This window comes from Frieseomelitta varia, unplaced genomic scaffold, assembly GCF_011392965.1.
Source record: "Frieseomelitta varia isolate USP_RPSP 00005682 unplaced genomic scaffold, Fvar_1.2 scaffold_291, whole genome shotgun sequence".
In the NCBI taxonomy this organism is placed as follows: Eukaryota; Metazoa; Arthropoda; class Insecta; order Hymenoptera; family Apidae; genus Frieseomelitta; species Frieseomelitta varia.
Genome location: NW_025110025.1, coordinates 130,355 through 152,257, shown reverse-complemented (window position 1 = coordinate 152,257; position 21,903 = coordinate 130,355). Strand labels below are relative to the sequence as shown.

The 21,903-nt window shown below is 25.8% G+C and overlaps 3 protein-coding genes across 5 annotated transcripts; all 3 read left to right on the top strand.

Moving 5' to 3' along the window:
* Positions 1-5,162, top strand: LOC122529515 (signal recognition particle 54 kDa protein). Its single transcript, XM_043655720.1, has 9 exons — positions 1-381; positions 1,184-1,360; positions 1,817-2,046; positions 2,379-2,529; positions 2,732-2,880; positions 3,316-3,577; positions 3,776-3,884; positions 4,129-4,395; positions 4,612-5,162. The coding sequence occupies exons 1-9, from the start codon at positions 304-306 to the stop codon at positions 4,707-4,709; spliced, it is 1,521 nt and encodes a 506-aa protein (XP_043511655.1). The 5' UTR covers positions 1-303; the 3' UTR covers positions 4,710-5,162.
* Positions 5,163-5,428: 266 nt separating this feature from the next.
* Positions 5,429-10,629, top strand: LOC122529538. Of its 2 annotated transcripts, XM_043655770.1 has the most exons (5): positions 5,429-6,049; positions 6,150-6,732; positions 6,805-6,893; positions 7,001-7,555; positions 10,612-10,629. In XM_043655770.1, the coding sequence occupies exons 2-4, from the start codon at positions 6,495-6,497 to the stop codon at positions 7,538-7,540; spliced, it is 867 nt and encodes a 288-aa protein (XP_043511705.1). In that variant the 5' UTR covers positions 5,429-6,049; positions 6,150-6,494; the 3' UTR covers positions 7,541-7,555; positions 10,612-10,629. The 2 variants fall into 2 exon arrangements, with proteins under 2 accessions (XP_043511705.1, XP_043511706.1); XM_043655771.1 differs by lacking the exon at positions 10,612-10,629 and having other exon boundaries at positions 5,430-5,892; positions 7,001-7,624.
* Positions 10,630-10,714: 85 nt separating this feature from the next.
* Positions 10,715-20,536, top strand: LOC122529536. Of its 2 annotated transcripts, none has more exons than XM_043655765.1 (10): positions 10,715-10,832; positions 13,286-13,391; positions 13,922-14,268; positions 14,622-14,826; positions 15,656-15,804; positions 16,336-16,689; positions 17,398-17,552; positions 17,898-18,181; positions 19,099-19,352; positions 20,291-20,536. In XM_043655765.1, the coding sequence occupies exons 2-10, from the start codon at positions 13,316-13,318 to the stop codon at positions 20,450-20,452; spliced, it is 1,986 nt and encodes a 661-aa protein (XP_043511700.1). In that variant the 5' UTR covers positions 10,715-10,832; positions 13,286-13,315; the 3' UTR covers positions 20,453-20,536. The 2 variants fall into 2 exon arrangements, with proteins under 2 accessions (XP_043511700.1, XP_043511701.1); XM_043655766.1 differs by lacking the exon at positions 10,715-10,832 and adding an exon at positions 12,465-12,485.
* The last annotated feature ends 1,367 nt before the right edge of the window (positions 20,537-21,903 follow it).

Here is a 21,903-nt window from a genome sequence, read left to right as displayed (position 1 = left end):
ACCCAGCCTAACATAACACAACCTATCTTTTTCACCCTCGTTTTGTGGTTTATGTAGTGTGACGAAAAGATATTCTAATGTCAAGAATCTCCCAAACCTGTGACTGTTCACTCAAAAATAAAAAGTCCAAAACTTTTGATAAATAAATATAAAAATTGTATTCAATTTTATATTAAAACCCGAATGTGTCACTATAGTGCATTGGCAAAATTTGGATAACGATTGTTCCGTAACGAGGTTCTGTACCTCGTCTGTGATATAGTTTTTCCTTTTTAATTTACGTAGAAATTAAATAGTAGCAAAATGGTTCTCGCAGATTTAGGTCGTAAAATAACATCTGCACTACGATCCCTTAGCAATGCAACTGTCATCAATGAGGAAGTAAGTATTCCTACAGTAACATAACCTTAAAATTCATGTTGATACAACTAATTAAAATTGTAACATATGTTGATATATGTTATTTAATATATGTTAGATTATAAATATTTTCCAGATGTTTTTCATTTCTTCAGTATAATTAATTTAATGAATTTCATAATTTCTATAATTCAATTTATTAAAAAGTCAAAATAATAATTATTGATATAAATATTGATGTCAAAAGAAATATTTAACATTTTATATTTACATATATTTGTATATGTATATACATGTAAATGTATGTATTGTATAGAAATGAAATATTAAAGTAGATACATGTATATATGATTATCCAAGAATTTGTAGTTAGTACAATATTGAACTATAATATACAATAAAAAGTTCATGATTTCTTTATTATAAATCTTTACTTCTTTATTATTAATCTTAAACCTTTACTAAACTTCTAGTATTTTTATATTGATAACATTTTGAAAGAAATTAAATCAATTAAGCTTTATTTGCATTCTAAAATGACATTTTTATTTTTACTTCATACAGTATTCTATATGATAAAATATGTGACAATAAATATTTTACATATGTTATATAATTCATGAATTTAAAATAATAAATTTTAAATAATCTAAATTTTTAATTATATTGTTATATGGATTAATGTGTATTAGTGTAAGTCACATAGATTAATGTAATTTGCTTTAATTAATATTCTCATAGCTAGAATAACTAGAATAGTATTTATTAATTAAAGTAATATAAGCACATTTACTATATTCTTATATTGATATTTTTTTGATAGGTTTTAAATTCTATGCTAAAAGAAATATGTGCGGCATTACTTGAATCAGATGTTAATATCAGGCTTGTCAAAAAGCTGAGAGAAAATGTACGTCTTGTAATTGATATTAATGATATAGCTGGTGGCCTTAATAAGAGGAGAATGATACAGAGTGCTGTATTTAAAGAACTTGTAAAGGTATGTTAAATAAATTATTTATTATTTAAAAATAAATATTAACAGAGATAAATATTTTGTTATGTATATGTTATAAATGTTTTAAAAGTAACAATATCGCACTGAATATGTTAACAAATTTGTCAATTACTTTTGTAGTAATCTTGTGTATATATAATTTTGATCTTTGTGTATATATAATTTTGATCTTTGTATCTTGTATCATATTAAATGTTTATTATCATAGTTCTTTGCAATATAGCTAATATCAATTTTTAATCATATTTGTTTTATTAAATATTTTATTCTTAATCATTATATTTATGTTGTTCCTTAGTTTTACTATTATAATTATTTATACTATTATAGTTAGATTAATCAACTAATATTGTTTGATCTATTATAATTATCTAGTCTTGAATTTCTTCTAATAATCTTTTAAAATAAAGAGAAAATTTTATGATCATTTTGTTGCAGCTCATTGATCCTGGAGTAAAAGCTTATCAACCAATCAAAGGACGTCCTAATGTAATCATGTTTGTTGGTTTACAAGGTTCAGGCAAAACAACTACTTGTACAAAACTTGCTTATCATTATTTAAAGAAAAATTGGAAGGCTTGTTTAGTTTGTGCTGATACTTTTCGTGCTGGTGCATATGATCAAATAAAACAAAATGCAACAAAAGCAAGAATTCCATTTTATGGAAGGTGAGCAATAATTTAAAAATTATTTTTTATTCAGCTCTGATTTTAATGAATTTGAAATATGTCAAGATTATTATCCTAAATAACTTTTTCCTACAAATATTACCGCTGTTCGGTCTTAATTTCTGAGATATTTATAAAAAATATATTTTATATATAAATATATTTTATATTTTAAAGCTTGAAATTCAGTGATTTTAATTAATTTAAATTTTTTTAATTTGTAATATTCGAGAGTAATATAAATCTAGTGTTTGTAGTATTTTACCGCAGCGCGGTTCCGTGTGAATATAATTAGGAAATAAATAATAAAACTGAACAAATTTATCATTTAGCTACACAGAAGTTGACCCCGTTACAATAGCACAGGATGGCGTGGAAATGTTTAAAAAAGAAGGTTACGAAATTATTATCGTTGACACTAGTGGTAGGCACAAACAGGAAGAGTCTTTGTTTGAGGAAATGCTTCAAGTTGCAAATGCAGTTGTAAGTAATTTAATAGCTTCTATCTATTCCAAGTACTGTCTAATAAACAGAAATCAATAATATCTGAATATTATTAATAATATTATTAATAATTAAAAAATTTTATTTTCTATCAATAAATTAAAAAATATAACTTATTAAATTATAATTATATTAACTTTATTAAAATTTAACATTAATAAATAAAATTTATTATTTCTAGCAACCAGATAATATAATTTTTGTAATGGATGCAACGATAGGTCAGGCTTGTGAAGCTCAAGCAAAAGCTTTCAAGGAACGTGTTAATGTCGGTTCTATCATTATTACAAAACTGGATGGACATGCAAAAGGTGGAGGTGCTCTTTCAGCGTAAGTATATATTTCATATTTTGAAAATAGATTCTTCAAACTTTTATAAAATATTTTCACATGCTTATAATTTTTAAAATATGGTATTTAAATTATATTCATATTTAAATAATATTATAAGTAAAAATAATGTTTAATGAAACATTAGTACAAGAAATAATTCGACTAAAAATAATATTAAAAGATAGTAACAATGACTATGGTAATATTAGTAATAAATCTCAATAATTCACTAAAATGCAATTATCAAAGTGATATTTATATTCCTTATAAATTTTTCATAAAACAATACTTATATAAGAATATATTTTTAATTGACACCTGATTGTAATATAACGAAATTTAATTTACATTACATTGTAACCAAATCGGAGAAATTTAATTTTGTAAAAATTAGAGATTCTTGATACTATATATGTAAGTATATTTCTATAGAGTTGCCGCAACACAAAGTCCAGTAATCTTTGTGGGTACAGGAGAGCATATAGATGATTTAGAACCATTCAAAACAAAACCTTTTATTAGTAAATTATTGGGTATGGGCGATATTGAAGGACTTATAGACAAAGTAAATGAATTAAATCTTGATGATAACGAAGAGCTACTTGAAAAAATCAAACATGGACATTTTACTCTGAGGGACATGTATGAACAGTTTCAAAATGTTATGAAAATGGGGCCATTTTCTCAACTAATGGTAAGTTTTATATTTTTAATATTTTTTAAAGGATTCATTTAAGAGATTTAAATTTTTATTTGTAATTTACATTTTTATTTTCTCTTTATAATTCTTAAAATATCTTATAAATATATATTATATATTATATATACATTTATATAAAATATATATCCAAATATTTTTTGGTTAAAATAAAAGAGATTTTTTGTTAAATAGGGAATGATACCTGGTTTTAGTCAAGACTTTATGTCGAAAGGTACAGAACAAGAGTCTATGGCAAGACTAAAACGTATAATGACTATTATGGACAGTATGAATGATACAGGTTACTTTTTTATTTTAATTATATTTAATTATAACAAACAATATGAAATCTGTGAGAAATGTCAAGAAAAATTTATATTTTTTTAACATCTATAAATTCTAGGGAGAAATTCATTGAAGTAATCACCGAAAAAACAGTTTGTAGCATATAATTAGGCTTGTATATTAATAAATATATATTTAATTTATAGTTTCATAATTTCTAAATAAAAAATAAAAAATATTAAGTAAACGAATATTTATAGAATTGGACAACAGAGATGGTGCGAAATTATTTAGTAAACAACCAGGCAGAATTGTAAGAGTAGCACAAGGTTCTGGAGTAACAGAAAAAGAAGTCAAAGATGTAATTACACAATATACAAAATTCGCAGCAGTTGTCAAGAAAATGGGTGGTATTAAAGGATTATTCAAAGCAGGAGATATGTCTAAAAATGTAAATTCAATACAAATGGCAAAGTTAAATCATCAAATGGCAAAAATGATGGATCCCAGAGTTTTACATCAAATGGGTATGTAATGATTTTATTGAATAATACTGACTATAATTCGATATAAAATTAAAGAATTTTAAGAAACATATAATTAATTGATTTAATTTTTGTTTGTTTCCATTCATTGTTTTTAAAAATGTGAATATTTCTAATTTGTGTATTATGAGTATTTATATAAGTTTGAATCAGCTTTATGTTCCTTCTATTTAAATATTACCATTTTTCTTTTCGCAGGTGGCATGCCAGGATTACAAAATATCATGAAACAACTTCAACAGGGTGCGGCAGGAGGACTTGGAAATTTAATGGGTGGTTTTGGTGGAAAATCGTGAAAAATGATTTGTTAGGCAATATAATGACTGATATAATTCTTTGTTAACCTATTAATCGGGGAAGACGAGTCAATTCGTCATTAGAATAATAAATTTTTTATCTAAAAATTCCTTTTTACACATAATTCCATTTTTATTATAAATAAATTATATTATATTTTATATTTGCAAGGACTAAATTTGACTAATTAAAATTGATTTGTCTTCACTATTAACTTTGAATTTCATAATTAAGATTTCTAATTAAGGGACGATCCGTTTAACAGGTTAAACATTATTTACGTAGTCATCAGAGAAAGAAAGTGGAGGAAATGGAAAAGAGAATAAAAAATTTGAAACTTATTATTCTACGAAGATGATCTTTTGAAAGTTTTCAAGAATCTTTAGAAAGAATTTTATGTTTACAGATCTTTTTCAACGCGAAAGAAATAAAAAAGATGATGTTCGTTATCATGTGTATACTTTTTTTATGTGTAAAACTTTCTTTCATACAATTATCTATTGTATGAATATCCTATACAATTTATATTTTAAATATCTTGCTTGTTTTTGATGATAAGAAAAAAACATTTATATTTATTTCAGACATTATGCTAAATAAATCTTTTTTTTTTTTTAGGAAAAAGATAAATCGAGAATATAGAATAAAAATTTTTTAATTAAAACCCTGTTTAAAAAAAAATAAATTGCAATATTGCTTATTCAAGAAAATATTTTGTATCGTATTTTATATTTTATTATATTAATTCGATATGTACATCATGTGCTATTCCTCTTGAGAGGGATACCTGTTTTGAAAATACTATTCATTGGTAAACTATTAAAGATTTTTTTCATTTTTTCATGAAGTAACAAAAGTGATAAAAATATACGTTTAGTTCTGTTGAAAACTGTTGTGATTTTTGTTACCATATCTTTACATATACGAATTCTCCAGTAAAAGATGAGCAAAAGTAAAAAAAGAATCATTTAAATTCTAAATCATTCAATGTAAGTTGAAGGCCTTTCTTCTAAGTGTTATGCAAAGAGCGCGCATATATGTAACTGACCCGTCGATTAGGTATTAAAAACCTGTATCCACCTGTTGGACGCGTATCATATTACCGTTGTGTATCAGTGTTACAATATGATGTCCGTGTTGCGCGTCAAAATTCGATACAAAGATACGCAATGAAAATAATTGGTCATTTGTTAATTAGTTATTTTACTGTATATCAAAGAAATGATGTGATATTTAGTTTAAATGAAAAATTTGTTTTATTATACAGTTGTTCGTTTATTTCTACTATTGAAAGACAAGAAAAACATAAGACGCAAACTACATTATGCTTATCCTTACAGTATCTTTATTCCTATCTTTTATAAGAATATGGATAAAATATTTTTCATGCATTTAAGCATTTTTTCGATTATTAATAAAGCTTTAATTTTCTTTTATAGAGAGTAAAAAGATACATTGATTGGCGATCTACGTATAAAAATTAACAGAGTGATACGTTGTACCGTGTCATTGGATAGTACATAATGGTGATATGATACGCGTATAGGTAACAGGTCGATACTCGCCTATAGGTTGACTTCACACAGGGATATATGTATCACGATACGCGTATCTCTGTGTGAAATCGGCCTTAGATTGGAAATGTTTCATGTTTCACTATACCGTTGCTCGTTCATTTCTCCCGTGGACGCCCGATTGTTCGGATCTCCTCTGCAAGTACAAAAGCTCGCACACAGTGTGCGTGTAGGAACTTTTACTAATTGAAGATTATCTTCCACGATAAAATGGAGTTTAGTAAGAAAGAGACACTCGAGTTTATAGAACTGTATCGTAAAAAGAGTTTGCTTTGGGATCTGAAAAATCCAAATCACTATAATAAAATGCGGAAAGAAGATGCATGGCATGAGATTGCACAGGAGATGAAAAAATCGGTGCATCAATGCAAAAAGAAAATGGAATATCTTTTAGCAGCCCTCAGAAGGGAGAAAATGAAAATGAGGAAAAGCATCCGTGCTGGGAAAGGTGAATAAAATTCGACTCGGTTCGGATGATTTTGATTTCTTTTATTTATTTTCTTCTTTTTTTTCTGTCTAGGAACGCAGGAAGTTTATAAAAGTTCTTGGTTTGCCTTCGAAAGTATGAGATTCATATGGGACAGAAAGCCTAGACGTACAATGAGCACGGTATGTGTACTTTGTTCAAATAATTAATTTCTATTCGTCTATCAGTAATATTTTAATTTGATAATTCACGATAAAAAAAAAGAGGTAACTTTTTCTTTGAAATACAGGCTACAAACGAACAAGCGGATGAATCAACCGAAATTTTAGTAAAGGGTGAAAAAATAAATTCTTCTGTCGCAAAATTACAGAATAAAAGCCCTGATCCCGGCACGGATAATTTACAATACCCTCAGTCACAATGCTCTCAGCTATGCAAAAAAAGACTGAATCCATCGGTAGACCAACGTCTCAATAAAGCCTTTAGAATTTTAACGACCTCGGCTCATCAACTAAACGACGAAAGTTATCATTTTGGAAATTTGGTAGCTTCAAAATTGCGCAGCTACGACAAAAATATACGTCATATCATTCAAAGCGATATCATGGAGATATTTACGAAAGCTAATCGAGGCTATTACAGTAATTTCAATAATCACTCGAATTACGTTTTTCAAAGATCATCCACCGCTCATCCAGATAATCCAACCACATCTGAAACTGCCACATTCTGCAGTTCTCAAACTTCAAATATTCATACTCCAGAAATTCAAACGTCACTGTCTTCCCCAAATGAATCGTCGTCGACGTCTGACGATTTTCCCATTTAAGATTTCATTTATAAGGTATATATTATACATGTAAATGATCCTTTTAATAATTATATGTATATATTAATTTTACAGATATAATAAATATATTAATTTATTATAAGATTGGTGTATATGCATTCGGTATTCATCATATATGTAACACGATACTTCGTTTTTGTATCACACAAGAATCGTTGTGTGAACGCGTTCATCAGTCTACGTATACACTATCTACCATCTACCATTTGCGATACACGTATCTCCGTGTGAAAGCGGTTTGTGCATCAACTACTGTTTTCCTGTAATCCGAACACGTCAATTATTGGCGATACATATTTTTCATAGGAGGTCGGCAGACAAAACGTTGAAACAAAGTGGAGACAAAAACAATTCTCATTCATCCCTCGTTTTTCCAACTTAATTTATTCCTTGGTGTCAAATTAATACAATGATAAAAGATAAATATCAAGCTTACAATGGTAAATATTGTAAGCTTGATAAAATGAAAGAGTGATAGAGATAGATTCTCTTAGTTTAAGCACAGACGAGGTATATGAATTGCAAACCAAGTTCTGAGATACCGACATATATTTTTACTTGATGTAATTCCCCAATTCACCGTTATTTAACATAGAGTGCGCTAAAAAACCACTAAAAAAATCAGTGGTTTTTATTGTCGCCTACAATGTTTTTATGTATTTAGATATCTTATTAGAATACATTAATAATCACAGAAAATAAAACTTGATTTAGTGCCCGTATCCGTGTTTCCGAACATAGATTCAATCATTCAATTATTCACTACATGCATATTTTTAATACACGCTCGAAAACATGACCTTTACTTTCAAGGCGAACATCGGTTCAATGATAGAAATTCGATATTATATTACTCATATATCAGAATCGATTAGTTAAAATCAATGAAATGAAAATTCCTTAAAGTATTCCTACTTTCTAGCATTAGATTGTCAACTAGGAATAGAAATTAAAAGTTATATACCTCTGTCAAAAAGTTTTCGATCAAACATAAATAATTCGAAGGTATTTAAAAGCATGAAAGCCTTCGAACTGTAAAACGCAATTGCATATGTTTACAATATATGAGAAAATAAAATTAGTAATTCCAATTCAATTTATGGACGAGAAAGATTTCAGTATTTTGTAATACCTTCGAATGTTTATGTTTGATCGAAAACTTTTCGCCAGGAGTGAGAATTAAAAGAAAATTTGCTTAAAACTAATTTTCTTCTTTATTAGCTTCTAAGTCTTTCTGGAGATTTTGATTTTCAGAGTCTGCTGTCTGCTTCGCATATTTTTTTAACAGAAACTTCTTAGCTTCAGAATTTCTATCTGTACCATCATTTCCTAAATTGATTTAAGTTAACTAATTAGTTCATCCAAATTTGCTTCTACCAATAGCAAATCTTTAATATTCATATCACTAAAATGATTCTCTTTCAAGAACTTAAAGGAGTTTTACTACAATATAACTCGCGTTGTTTGTAGGTTTGAACAGATTTCGATTAAGAGCATAGAAATTCCATATTCCTATAGGAACTACGTAGGAGTTATAAATAAAGTTATATAATATAATATGTTATATTAAATATGTAAATCTTGTCATCATGATGGATTACAAACTATATTATAAATGTAATAAATAACACGACACTTTTTTTAGAGGAGGAAATTTTTATGACTTTCACACAAAAATTTCTATCGATGCATTTTTGTTCATACTTCATAAAAAAATAAGCAAAATATTCCTAGTAATATTTTTTGCATAAATAAAAAAATATAGATATTGCTGGTATATTAATGTTTAATCGTGTTAAGTGTTATACTAGTGTTACATAGATTATCATATTCATAAATAAATTATTATATTCGCAATTTAAGGAAGAGAAAAAAAATTAAAATAAACTTTTTATTAGAAATTAATCTCTAGATAAAATAAAAGCTAATAATAAAAAAATAAATAAAATTCCGATGCAATATTATAGGATGGTTTGTCAAATCATTTGATAGTTTTGTTTAGTTGCGTGGGTCACCTTATATTCTAAAATTCAGAAGTTTCAACATAGATATCTAATATTGAAAAAGTTGCGACACAATTTTCATTGATGTGATCGGCTGATAAAATTTGTAATTTTAATAATATATTAATGTGTCAATAATATATCAATGTATCAATAATATATTACTGTATAATTTCGCACGATACATTCGTTTAAATGTAGACTTTTATATAGTATAGTAAAATGGAATGCTCAGATAAAAAAATTTCATTTTACACTTTTTGTTTGTGTAATGTAATGTCATATAAGATTATTTACATTCAAATACTTTCACTTAGATTCAGATAGCTTTACTTTTTTACTTAAAAATTAATTTAATAAATGAGTATTCAAATTAAGAGTAACAAAAGCTTTCTGCAAGAATTTTATAGAATACAGAAGATATGTGCAATATCCTTAAAACAAGATAAAAAGGTAAACTGATAAATAAAAAAAGCGTAGAGTGAGTAATAACAAAGACGTAAAATAAGAATAGTCAAGCAAGATTGTGGAGGATGATCTTCATAAAAATTCACATATTTTAAAACTCAATGCCAAGAAACGTTCGATTCTCCATATAACACACACACACACACATATGTATAACAAAAAATGTACATCAAAATGAGTCAACATTTAAAATTCTCAATAATAATAAAAGAATTATTTATTTGGAAATGGATTCTTAAAATGCATAAAACTGGTGATGTTAAAATTTTAAATCATAGTAAATAATTTAGCATAATTTTAGTATGCTATATGTTTATAAAAAAATTTGATATATATATATAACAGTTATTTTTAATCAACGAAAATACCTGTATATAATTTTTATATTTATATTTATTTATAATATATAAATTATATTTATTATATATTTTATTATTTATTTTACATAATTGTATGAATTATATTTTATAATTATTTTATTCATATATATTTATATTTATTTATATTTATAACATTCTTTAAAATATAAGTACATTATATATTTGATTAGTAAACGAATTAGAAAAATTATGTTGCCAGATTTAAGAAAATTTTCGAAGAAGATCTCGGTCCAAGAATGTGGCTACAAGGTTGCAATTGCGATTGGGATGGTAGGGAGATATCGAAGATTGGCGAATCGATATAAAAGAAGAACGAATACTAAAGCAGCGCCAGTTTTATTAACTTTCTTTTGGGTATCACGTGGAAAAGTAAATTCCATTTAGTGAATCGTACTCATCACCTTCGGATCTATCAAACAGGTAACCATTATTTCTAATCTTGACCTTCGAATCTTCAGTTTTGTTCATGCGCATGAATAAACATAAAATTACAAAAATTAAACTAATATTCAAACTTTTACCAAAGTTGTTTGTACAATACGTTTCATTCACCTTCATCAAAGAAATTTATAAAAATTATAATGCAATTATTTACTATAAAATAATAATGCTTGTCAATTTTTCACAGTAACAAGTAACAAAAATTCTGAATCCTGAAATTTCTGAATTATTAAATTTAAAATTAAAAGTTTAAAATAAAGTTTATCTTCTTTAATTTTAAGTTAATTATTCATTTTTATTTTTATTGTGTAATTTTCTTATTTGTTATTATCATTTTTCCTTGTAATATTTATTTTATATATGCAGTATCTTCACAAGATTTTTATTATTTTATACAATCTCTTATTTTTCTCTTCATAAAATATCATTCTATTTTTATAAATTAATAGATAATATTCTAACTCAATGTATTTGTTATATCTAATTATTTCAACCATTTTTTAATAAAATAAAATTTTTTTATTTACTCCTTTAAACGAAAAGATCTTATAGAGATTGAATAAATGTTTTTATTACATTATCGTAATGCATAATATTTTTTCAGAAAACTGGTATACATTTTTTTAAATCAAAATTATTTAAATGAATTGTTTATTTTTACTATATATCAAAAATTGTAAGCTGAAAAAAAAATCGCGTGAAGTATATCTTTTAATTTTACTTTCATAACTGATTGTGGAATATAAAATAAAACTGAAAAATATAAATTTATAATTAGCAATGAATATGCATAAAATGAAAGTTTTAAGTTGACATATTTTTTAAAAAGTGATAAATATGAGAATTTTAGATCAAATCTTAAAATTTTTAATTTTAACAATTTTAAAAATTTTAAGAATTTTAAGAATTTTAAATTTTAAATTTTAAAAGTTGAGTGTGATTACAGGAATAAAATTCCCAATTTTATGAAAATTATTAAATAATTAGATTTATAAAAATAAATATGTGACATGTTAAAGATTACAAACTACTAAGAGAGTTCATTTTATAAAATAACTTTAAACGAAGAAAAGTTTTAGAAAATTAATTAATTTCTCAGAAAAAATCATTCGTCTTTACATAAGTTATGTCACACTATGCTTGTGAATCTCAGAAAACATTAGCAAAACTTCCCAATATTCATAAAAAGTAAAATGCTGACCTCATCAAATTAAACAGCTAGAATCAGCGCGTTAAATTTAAATTTATTTAAATTTTATTGTTAGTAATAAATTATCGGATAACAAGAATAAATTTTCGGCTGAAAAAACAGGAAAGATTTTTATGCATTTATAAAAAAAAATTGCATATAATGCGAAAAGAACATATACAAAACCAGAGTTATTAATATTTTTTAGAATATTTTCTGTCGAGACTCTATTTTTTTATTTATATTTATATTATATTTATAAAAAGATGAATTTTAATAAAAATACATAGTTATAATAGCTTTAAAGGTATGTCCATAATATATATATATATATACAGATGTATATATTGCTATTAAAATAAACGAAGAAATAACAGCGTGGAAGGGAGAAAGGGAGATAGAGAGGCAAAGTGAAACACTCTCGAGGTCGACGAAAGAATGACGTGAGCTCCAAAATATCATTCTTGGAATGTAGGACATTAGAAAAGTAAAAATCGAGAATCTCTGTATGTGTGTATTCCTTTCTCTTTCGATCGAGGCGATGTGGCCTGGATCAGCTATTTCCGGGTGATGGGTCTTCCTTTTTCCATAAATTAAAATTAATGCTTTTCACCACTTTGCTCAAACGTCAGCAGCATTATATGCAACACTTTCTTCGTCTTTAGTCACGAAACATATCAGTCGTTTATATTTACTTTCAATTTTCCTTTTACCTCTTTTATCTTGTTTTATTTTTTATTCTTTCATGTATAATACATTTGTTACACTTACATATGTACAGTACATTCATTCAGTATAATTTACGTTTTTGTTATATGTATGTAAAATTGAGATAACATGCTGATTTTTGTTTGATAAATTTTGTTAATAATTAATAATATGTTCTTGTATATTAGGTACATTATGTGCAACAGATTATTTTTTACATTCATCAACACAAAATAATTCACAGATATAATGTTTTTCATTACTATTTATTTCATTTTTTTATAATTAGACTATCGATTTTTATACATTTATGAGAAACTGAAAGTTGCAAAAATGCACACAATATATAATGTGCAAAAATACTATACAAAACACCCAAAGTAGAATTATTATAATATTTAATAAAACAAGTTGCTATTTAATTATGTTCATAAAAGGTCGTAGTGCTCAGTCGTAGTCTACTTCAAATTTATGACTTTGAAATTTTCATGAAAGGCTATAATTTTTTATATCAGTCGTTTTATCATCTTTGCAGACGTACCAAGACAGAAGAAGCAAAAAAGAAATGCTTGTCAGCTCATTAATATTAATTGCTATCTTTTCAACAAATGGATTATCTTATTCGCCACAAACCGACACAGGTTTGTATATTTGATATTAATATTTATAAATAATATTTATAAATAATCTATTAAATTCTATTGTAATCTATTTTAAAATGAAAGATAGATTTTTTATTCCTAGATATTTTATTCCTATTCAAAATTCATTTTTTATATAGAAAAATGTTTCAAACAAAGGTTGTATGATATCAAAAGAATCGTACAATGTAATAATTAATTTTTCACGTTTTTTCACCACCATGAAATTTCATCATTTTTCATATAAAAAAATGCTTACAAGTAATTTTATATTATTTTATACATTCAATATCACTTCAAAAATTATCGTAACGATTAATAATTTATTAAAATTTTCTATAGTATCTAATATCTAATATATATCTTATCTATAATAATAAATCCATTACTAATAAATTTTCAACGTATAGTGAATTTTTGTATTCTCTCGTGTTAAATCTTTTCTATACATTAAGTAGAAGATTTCATATGAAATGAAGTTCAAGCTGTTCGTATCACTGATGTTATAAATTATCTTTTTCTTCATGTAGCATATCAAAATTCTGAACAACAGGGAGCCACATTTCAAATTCCGGAACAGCAAATAATATTTCAACTTCCAGAGCAACAACGTGTGCTTCAACCTCCTGAACAAGAGGTAATATTTCAACCAGAACAACACGGTGTTTTATTTCAAAATTCTCAGCAAGGGGTGATATTTGAAAGTCCTAAACAAAACACCGATGATTTTGCTCCCGATGGTTCGCAAATCGCGGAACAGGATAATGACTTTACAGTTAGCTGTACTGGATTGAATAGAATTTGTACTAGCAAAAAGGATTGTGTAAACGGTTACGTTCATCTTGGTAAAAGTGCCATTTATCCTTCGTCCATCAAGGTAAATACTATTCGTGTGTTTTTAAAATATTATGATTATCTCTGGCAGACAAAATTATAAAACACTTTATATGTATATCGCACCTTGCGAAAAAAGTGACATAAATCAAAGAACATGATGTCTTATAACTTTGTTCGTTAGAGTAGCATGATGCACTCTGTGTATAAGAATTTCGTTAACGCAGTAGAATAAGTTGAAACAGCCTGTGCATGCTTTTTCAAAATGTTATTCCGTGATCTTAATCGTAATAACGATGTGATAGATCTTTCTTTCGTCTTTCATTTCAAAAGTATGAGAAATTTAATTTTTATTGAATATAAAATTACCATTGTCTTATATATTTCTCTTAATAGGCACAGCAATGCAGAATTCATGATCAAGTTTGTTGCACGATTGCAAAGGAACTTGAAGGGGAATTGAAAACATTTGAGAAAAATGTAAAAAATAATTTCAATAATATAAATTATCAAACTGGACAAACAAACACAAATTATAACCAGGTTGCTAAACTAAATAAAGGGGAAGATGAGCCAAATATTTTTGGATTTTCTATACAAAGTACATTAATTTAATTTCTCACTTTTATAATATATGCATAGTTAACAACATGTAATTATTACGTATAAAGATTAATTCAATGCCTTCTTTAGATAAATTTGTCTATACTCTTGGATCATTCCGATAGGAAATTAATTTTTTAGTTATTCAAAGTTGTAAAACAACCCGAGAGAAATTTTCATTTAACATAATTATTCAAGTTCTTTGAATTTTCAATTTTCAAATTCAAGTGGTAAAAGCATCAAATTAATTTCTGTACGTAATAATAAAAATAGCAATAACAGCTTATAGCACAATACAAAAGTGATTGCTACAAAACGCGCCAAGATAATTAATTTTCAATTGCAGTTTCTGGATTGCAACGTAACGAAAAATTTATATAAAATATTAGACAATTTTTATGATTTCAAGGCATACATATATTCTTTTCTTATTGTGTTATGAACAACGTGTTTATATTTTTTCTAAACAGGATGTCAGATATTTTAAAAGAGGTTTCTAACTGAAGAGATTTCTAACCGATGTGTTTCGTTTCTATTTCGAAATCGTTTTGACTTAGGATTCTCATTATTAATTTCTCGGGGAAGCAACCTGTAACACGTTTATTCCATACATATTCAAGATCTTCTAAGTGTTATGTAACCGAAGAATATGCTTTAGCAAATCGTATGAATTATTCAATTTTTTAATTTGCCGATTGCTAAACGAAATAATTGTTGCCATTAATATCGGCTTTTAACGCAATGCATGGGACAGCATAGTAGTACTAAGGAATATCTTATATCAACAACAATTTTATAACATTTTTTCATTGAAATTTCAAAATCAGGCGGTCTTGCAATCCCAACCCATATACAGATTGGATGTGCAGCAGCACTGCTATGTGTTGAAGAGAAATTTTGCACCATAGACGGAATGATTAGTCCAGAGCCTGTTGTATTGACAGAAAAGCAACTTCTTCGACGTGTGCCAATGAGCGTAAGTAAAAATAATAAATTCAACAACAAACTCAAAAAATTAGTTTGTTATTAACATATTAGAGATAAATTCTCATGTCTTGGAGAAATAAATTTTTCCATTTTTTCGTTTCTAGTATCGATATTTTATATTTTTAGCATCAATATGTCATTATAAATGTCAGAACGCGTTTCATAATAAAAAGATATTTTTAAATCATAATTATTATAGTTTTATTAATAATAGAATATTCGAATATTCAGATAATACGGATAATGGAAGCTTCACATTATTTTAACTTCAGTTGTATAAAGTATTTGTCCCCTGACAAATTTATGTAAACAGAGTTTTATTGTATTCAGACAATAATAGAAAATCATATAAATGGAGTTCTATTACAATAATATATTCGTGTGTTCGGATAAAGGAGGTTCTATTGTATGTAACACGTTAATAAATCTTTAAATTATTAACTTAGGCATGAGATACTTGAAAATATATATCTATCGGATTTTTATTGACTTTTATGAAACATTGTTGTATTTTCTATAGAGTTGTAAAAATCCTGATAATGGAATAATTGGCAAGTGTTGCCGGGATCCAAACTACGTAGATCCTTGGCCAACAGGGAATCTCCCAGCAAATTATTCCGGTGGATTTGACGAACAAGGATTTCCAACGTTTATGAATATTGTTAAAGTGAAATTACCTGTAAAAACTACCAAAGTACCTGTAAAAACTCCTGTAAATGAAGAGATCACCAAGGAAATTGAACCGGTGTTGATAGGAGGAAATTCTGATATTTCTTCGAAAAAAATATATTTGGTGCCTCCAACAACAGGCGGAGATGAAAAAGGTGCTTCTAATGCTCCAGAACTGAAATTAAAATGTGGTATTAGAAACAAAGTAAGTGTCTTCAAATGCATGTAAATAAACATGAATTTTAAAAGCTTGCTAATATTGTACTACTAATAATGCTATATATTGTTTTACAATATACTAACTATATGTCATGTAACATTTGCATGCAAAGTGATAAAACTGTAACATGTAAAAACCATATAAACTATATTATCTTTTTTTATTACATAAACTGCGTTTGTACTATAATAGTTTATTATATAATGATAATCAGCATAGTCTGTGAAATGAATGATATATGATGTTAATTAGCTCACAATTAGATCGCTAGGTCTTTATGATAATTGTAAAAAATGATGTCACTGTCTTTTTTTCGCTGTATTATCAACTACAGTAAAACATCGATTGTCGTTGAGAACATTCGGATAACAGAAAAGCAGTTTTTTTTATACTAAATTTCATATATTTTAGACATAAAATATTAAAGATCCCATAATTTTTTAGCCGCTGTCGCGTAAGTAATTGCATGCTTCACATTTAACTTCCTTTTTTGAAAACCATAAATGAGGACATGATGCGTGTGATATGACTCTATAAGATGAACAATAATGAGTACAATAGAAAGTACAAAAAAAATTAAAATAGTCTAATATGTCACGACTGTGATATCTATTAACATAAGTATCAGAATTATTAATATTCTGAATATGAATAAATGAATATATTTTTAAGAAACTAGTGTTTGTTAATTAGGTATTGCAACAATCTGAAGTAGAAGACACTAAAACAATTTTTGCCGAAATTCCGTGGCAAGCGATGGTCTTGCATTTAAAGGAAAGAAAAATTCTCTGTTCTGGTGTTCTACTTGGACCTGAAAATGTATTAACAGCGGCTAATTGCGTCGATAAGTAAGCATGTTAAGTATGAATAGTAAGGCAGTTAATTGCAGAAATTGAATTTACTGATCTGAAAAAATCAAATATCAGAAATTTGAGAATAATCTCAATTTACTGTTCAATTTCAAATAAACTCTTAATTTATTGCTAAATTTCTACAATTTAGTAAGAGATCTGTATTACAGAATAAAATGTCAATTAAATATAAGTAAATTTCTTCATAAATTAACTATCTCTCTAAAATTTGAATAATCAAATAATTTAAAAAATTGATTGAAATCTATTATCTAATTCTAACTTCAGTATATGATTAATATAATTTTTTATTTTATTTTTTTAATTATTTTATTAATGAAGCCTGTCACCGATGGACATTTCGGTAAAATTAGGGGAATGGAAATTAGGATACGAATTGAGACACGAAGAACCATTAACTTTCCAAATCATCAATGTATCATCCATCAGTTTACATCCTAATTACAAGGGAAAATCTGGAGACTATGATCTTGCAATGTTACATCTTGAGAATCCTATTACTTTCGATCTTCATATAAATCCTTTATGTTTGCCTAAGTCAAAGCATTTACTTCAAAAGAATAAACTGTGCATTACCACTGGTTGGGGGAAATCCATTCTTCAAGGTAATTAAAAAATAATTATAAAAAAGAGAAAGAAAAAATTTCTTCAACCATCTGTATCTAATTAATTATTAAATTGTGAATATATACAATAATATTTATAAAAGTCATAATTAGGAAAAAACTAAACATTTACCAAATATACTAGTATTTTTATATTTCATAATATTAAAATAATAAAAATACTAGATACATAATATTGTTTCAATGACAGAAAAATCTTTTTTTTTAGAATTTTTTAGATATATTTAATCAATTTTTATAGATAAAAATTTCTTTTCGTTAAATTTATATAGATTTATTTCTAATCCATAGAAAATCAACATTTTATTAACGCTATATTTTATTTGTAATTTATTATCGGAATATAGTACCAAATTCTATCAAATTTGACTTGAATTTGACTTGTAATAAATTATGAATATATATAGTATTATAAAAGGCAGAGAATATCATTTTAAATTATTTATCATCATGTTATAAACATAAATTCTAATATTTCTCTTAATATCAAAAGTAAAGTTTACCTTTTAAGAGGAATACATTTTGTGTAAGGATAACTCCTTTCACAATGACGAAATATTTCGTCATACCCAGTCAAGAGGTTAAAGATATATAAATAAAATAAAATTTAAAAAAATAATACAAATATATAGAAAACGTATATTAAAATTTAAATATTGTTTATTACAATAATGTTATTTTCTAAATACTGATTCTGTCTCTCTAGATAAAAATTTTATTATCTTTATATATATGTATATAATAATTATATATTATATCCACATTACTATGATTATATATTATATGGTAATCAAAGTAAGTCAGAAGTTGAAGATTAAAATAAAGATATCAGCAACATTAAGAACAAAAAAATCAAATTAAATGATTAATTAATTACATAAATATTTCTGTTTCAGCGCATTACGCTGGTGCAATCATGCACGCTATTAGCATGGACATACTATCAACGGAACGTTGCAAGGAATTACTACTAAACACGAATTTTGGAGTTGACATTGCAGATAGAATTCTATGTGCTACACCTAAAGAAGAGAAAAATAATATTTGCGACACGGATATTGGTGGACCTCTTGCTTGTCAAAATGAAGACGGTTCTTATGAATTAGCTGGAATTTATAGTCAGGATACAGGATGCTATCCATCAAATCAAGTAAGAGATACGTAATAATCAGATTACTATCGAATCAATACTATACGAAATCAGAATTATACTGTACAAATTATGACACAGTATCAAATATTATACAGATACTATTAAGATAGGCATCAAAAATATTAATACCCATTTGATATTTCTATGAAAGTATCGATTTAGGTTTAATACTTTATGATAATATAGTATATTATAGAGGGTATTAACCATTAATGTCATTGTGTTTAATTAACAAAATATTCCTTTCCTTAATATTTATATTAAATACTTATTAAATACACATAATTTAATGTCTACCTATATCGTAATTATCAATGTCACTGTTCAATTGATAAAATATAATTCCCTTTGTTTATGTTTATATTTATTCACTGAGTTGAAATAAGTTTGCTGAAATATCAATACGTGTATCGAGATACATTAGCAGAGCAAATATCGATATCATACAGGTATCGATATTTTCATAACGTATCACGTGGGTATTAATTTGCTATAATTTTTTTCCATTTGGTATCGATTCAACTTCAAAACTTCGATATATATCGATATTTCTAATTGAATATTTTGATACTGAATTAATTGAACATCGTTAGTAATATCGATATCGATCCTATTACTAAATCATACATTGCTATTTATACTTGCCATATTAATACTATAATTATATACTAGAACTATCGATGGTAAATATTGCGTTTAGGGGGACCAATTTCTGATGACCTTGACTTTCATCCTCCTGAATAAAGGTCACGTTTCTGAATGAAGGTTATTTTTCGAATAAGAATTATTCAAGTCTCTAAAAACGATTATTAAATTTTTTACAAATTGGTTTTGATCACTCTGGTAGTTCTAGTATTGTTGAAATTATTCATATGTTACTCATAGAAATTAACTATAATATTATATTATATGCTACTCTATATTTTATGTTTCAGGTTGCTATGTTCGCTCCATTAGATTTAGGATGGCTGAAGAATATTATGTCCAACATTACACTTGAGGAAAGTCACAACGTAAATAATAAACCATATATATCTTCAAATGATTATAGAAAGAGTACTTTGGACACAGATAATCAATATCTACCTCCAAATTAAAAATTTATTGAATATCTTTGTCTTTAATATTTAATATATGTTTTTGTATTATATAATAATTATTAAAAAAACTATAATGAAATATCTTAACATAAGAATTTACAATTATATCTTATTTCATTTTATGTATAATTGTATTTGTTATTCATTTAGATTCAAAAAGAAAATAAAAACCTTGTTGTTTCAATCTCTTCAGACTTTTAGCTCTTAAAGTCTATGTCAGATTCCTAGTCAATTCATTAGAATGTATCCCTAATTTATTATTGTGTTATTGCAAATTTGTGAATCTGTTCTTTTAAATACATACATTATTTCTAAATCTTTGTTATGGAATGGCTGTTATTGTTCTTAAGATTCTATTTTGGAATCTTTGTATTCAAACTCTTTTCATTAGCACAGATTCAAAGTTGGATATTATATGTCCATATTGGAATAATTGCAACTTTGTATGATACTAACTTGTTTTATAAAGATAAAGAGGATTTATATTTTAGAATCCAATATAATTTTCTCATCTTCATATTTGTTTCTCTTTTGCTTGCATATGATTTTTTTATACAACCTTTTATCTAGATGTATGCCAAGATACTTTATGCTGTTTTTTTCAATTTTATTGATTGCAAGTTTCTTATAGATAATAATTGTTATAAGACTATCATGTACATTTTAAAACAATGAAATAAAACTAATGTGAAACTAATATTTTTATTAGATTTGCATTTAATAAAGTACACATAAGCAATTTTAATTCAATAGTTTTTATAAAGGACTTTTTTATTTTTTTTTTTAATATTTTAAACAACTACAAATATTTTAAGCTTCAATGTTACTTCAACTTTTAATTTATAATATGTATATTTACATACACATTTATATTATGAATTTAGAGATTTATATATATCACTCAATATAATTATATGATTGTATGACATAATAAATGAAAAATCAATTTTAACATAACTATAAGTACGTTTTAAGTACGTTTAAGATTTAGATTGCTCCTACAATAAAGGTTAACATAAGGTAGCGATTCGTCATTCTTTCTTATCAATATATCATATAAATCAATGTATAATGTATATACATGATTTAAATAATATCTATACATCTATATACTACATAAGCAACGGTAATTTATTATTGTACATATATTGATTTTATAATTTATTAATTCAAAATTCTTTTATTAGAAAATCTTGATTTTCTTACCCTAGTAATATTTTATTCCTTTATAATTTTTTACAGATTCAGAAATTTGTATCACACGTATAAAAATAAAATTTTCCAACAATTATGTTTATAAATAAATAAGCAATTTTTATAAAATGTGCAATTTACCGTGTATTTACTTGAAATAATATACACCAATAGTTTCAAACTTCACTTATACTTCTCAGATTTATATTTTCAGTGGCGCCAGTTTGGTGCAACTGTGTCCACTTTTGGTACTA

Bases quoted from the DNA above. Each gene is read 5' to 3' on its own strand.
- LOC122529515 (XM_043655720.1), top strand. From the start codon at position 304: ATGGTTCTCGCAGATTTAGGTCGTAAAATAACATCTGCACTACGATCC. The intron at 2,530-2,731 runs GTAAGTAATTTA...TATTATTTCTAG, and splicing joins TTCAAGTTGCAAATGCAGTT to CAACCAGATAATATAATTTT. The intron at 3,885-4,128 runs GTTACTTTTTTA...GAATATTTATAG, and splicing joins GGACAGTATGAATGATACAG to AATTGGACAACAGAGATGGT.
- LOC122529538 (XM_043655770.1), top strand. From the start codon at position 6,495: ATGGAGTTTAGTAAGAAAGAGACACTCGAGTTTATAGAACTGTATCGT. The intron at 6,733-6,804 runs GTGAATAAAATT...TTTTCTGTCTAG, and splicing joins AAGCATCCGTGCTGGGAAAG to GAACGCAGGAAGTTTATAAA. The intron at 6,894-7,000 runs GTATGTGTACTT...TTTGAAATACAG, and splicing joins CTAGACGTACAATGAGCACG to GCTACAAACGAACAAGCGGA.
- LOC122529536 (XM_043655765.1), top strand. From the start codon at position 13,316: ATGCTTGTCAGCTCATTAATATTAATTGCTATCTTTTCAACAAATGGA. The intron at 13,392-13,921 runs GTTTGTATATTT...TTCTTCATGTAG, and splicing joins TTCGCCACAAACCGACACAG to CATATCAAAATTCTGAACAA. The intron at 18,182-19,098 runs GTAATTAAAAAA...TTTCTGTTTCAG, and splicing joins GGGGAAATCCATTCTTCAAG to CGCATTACGCTGGTGCAATC.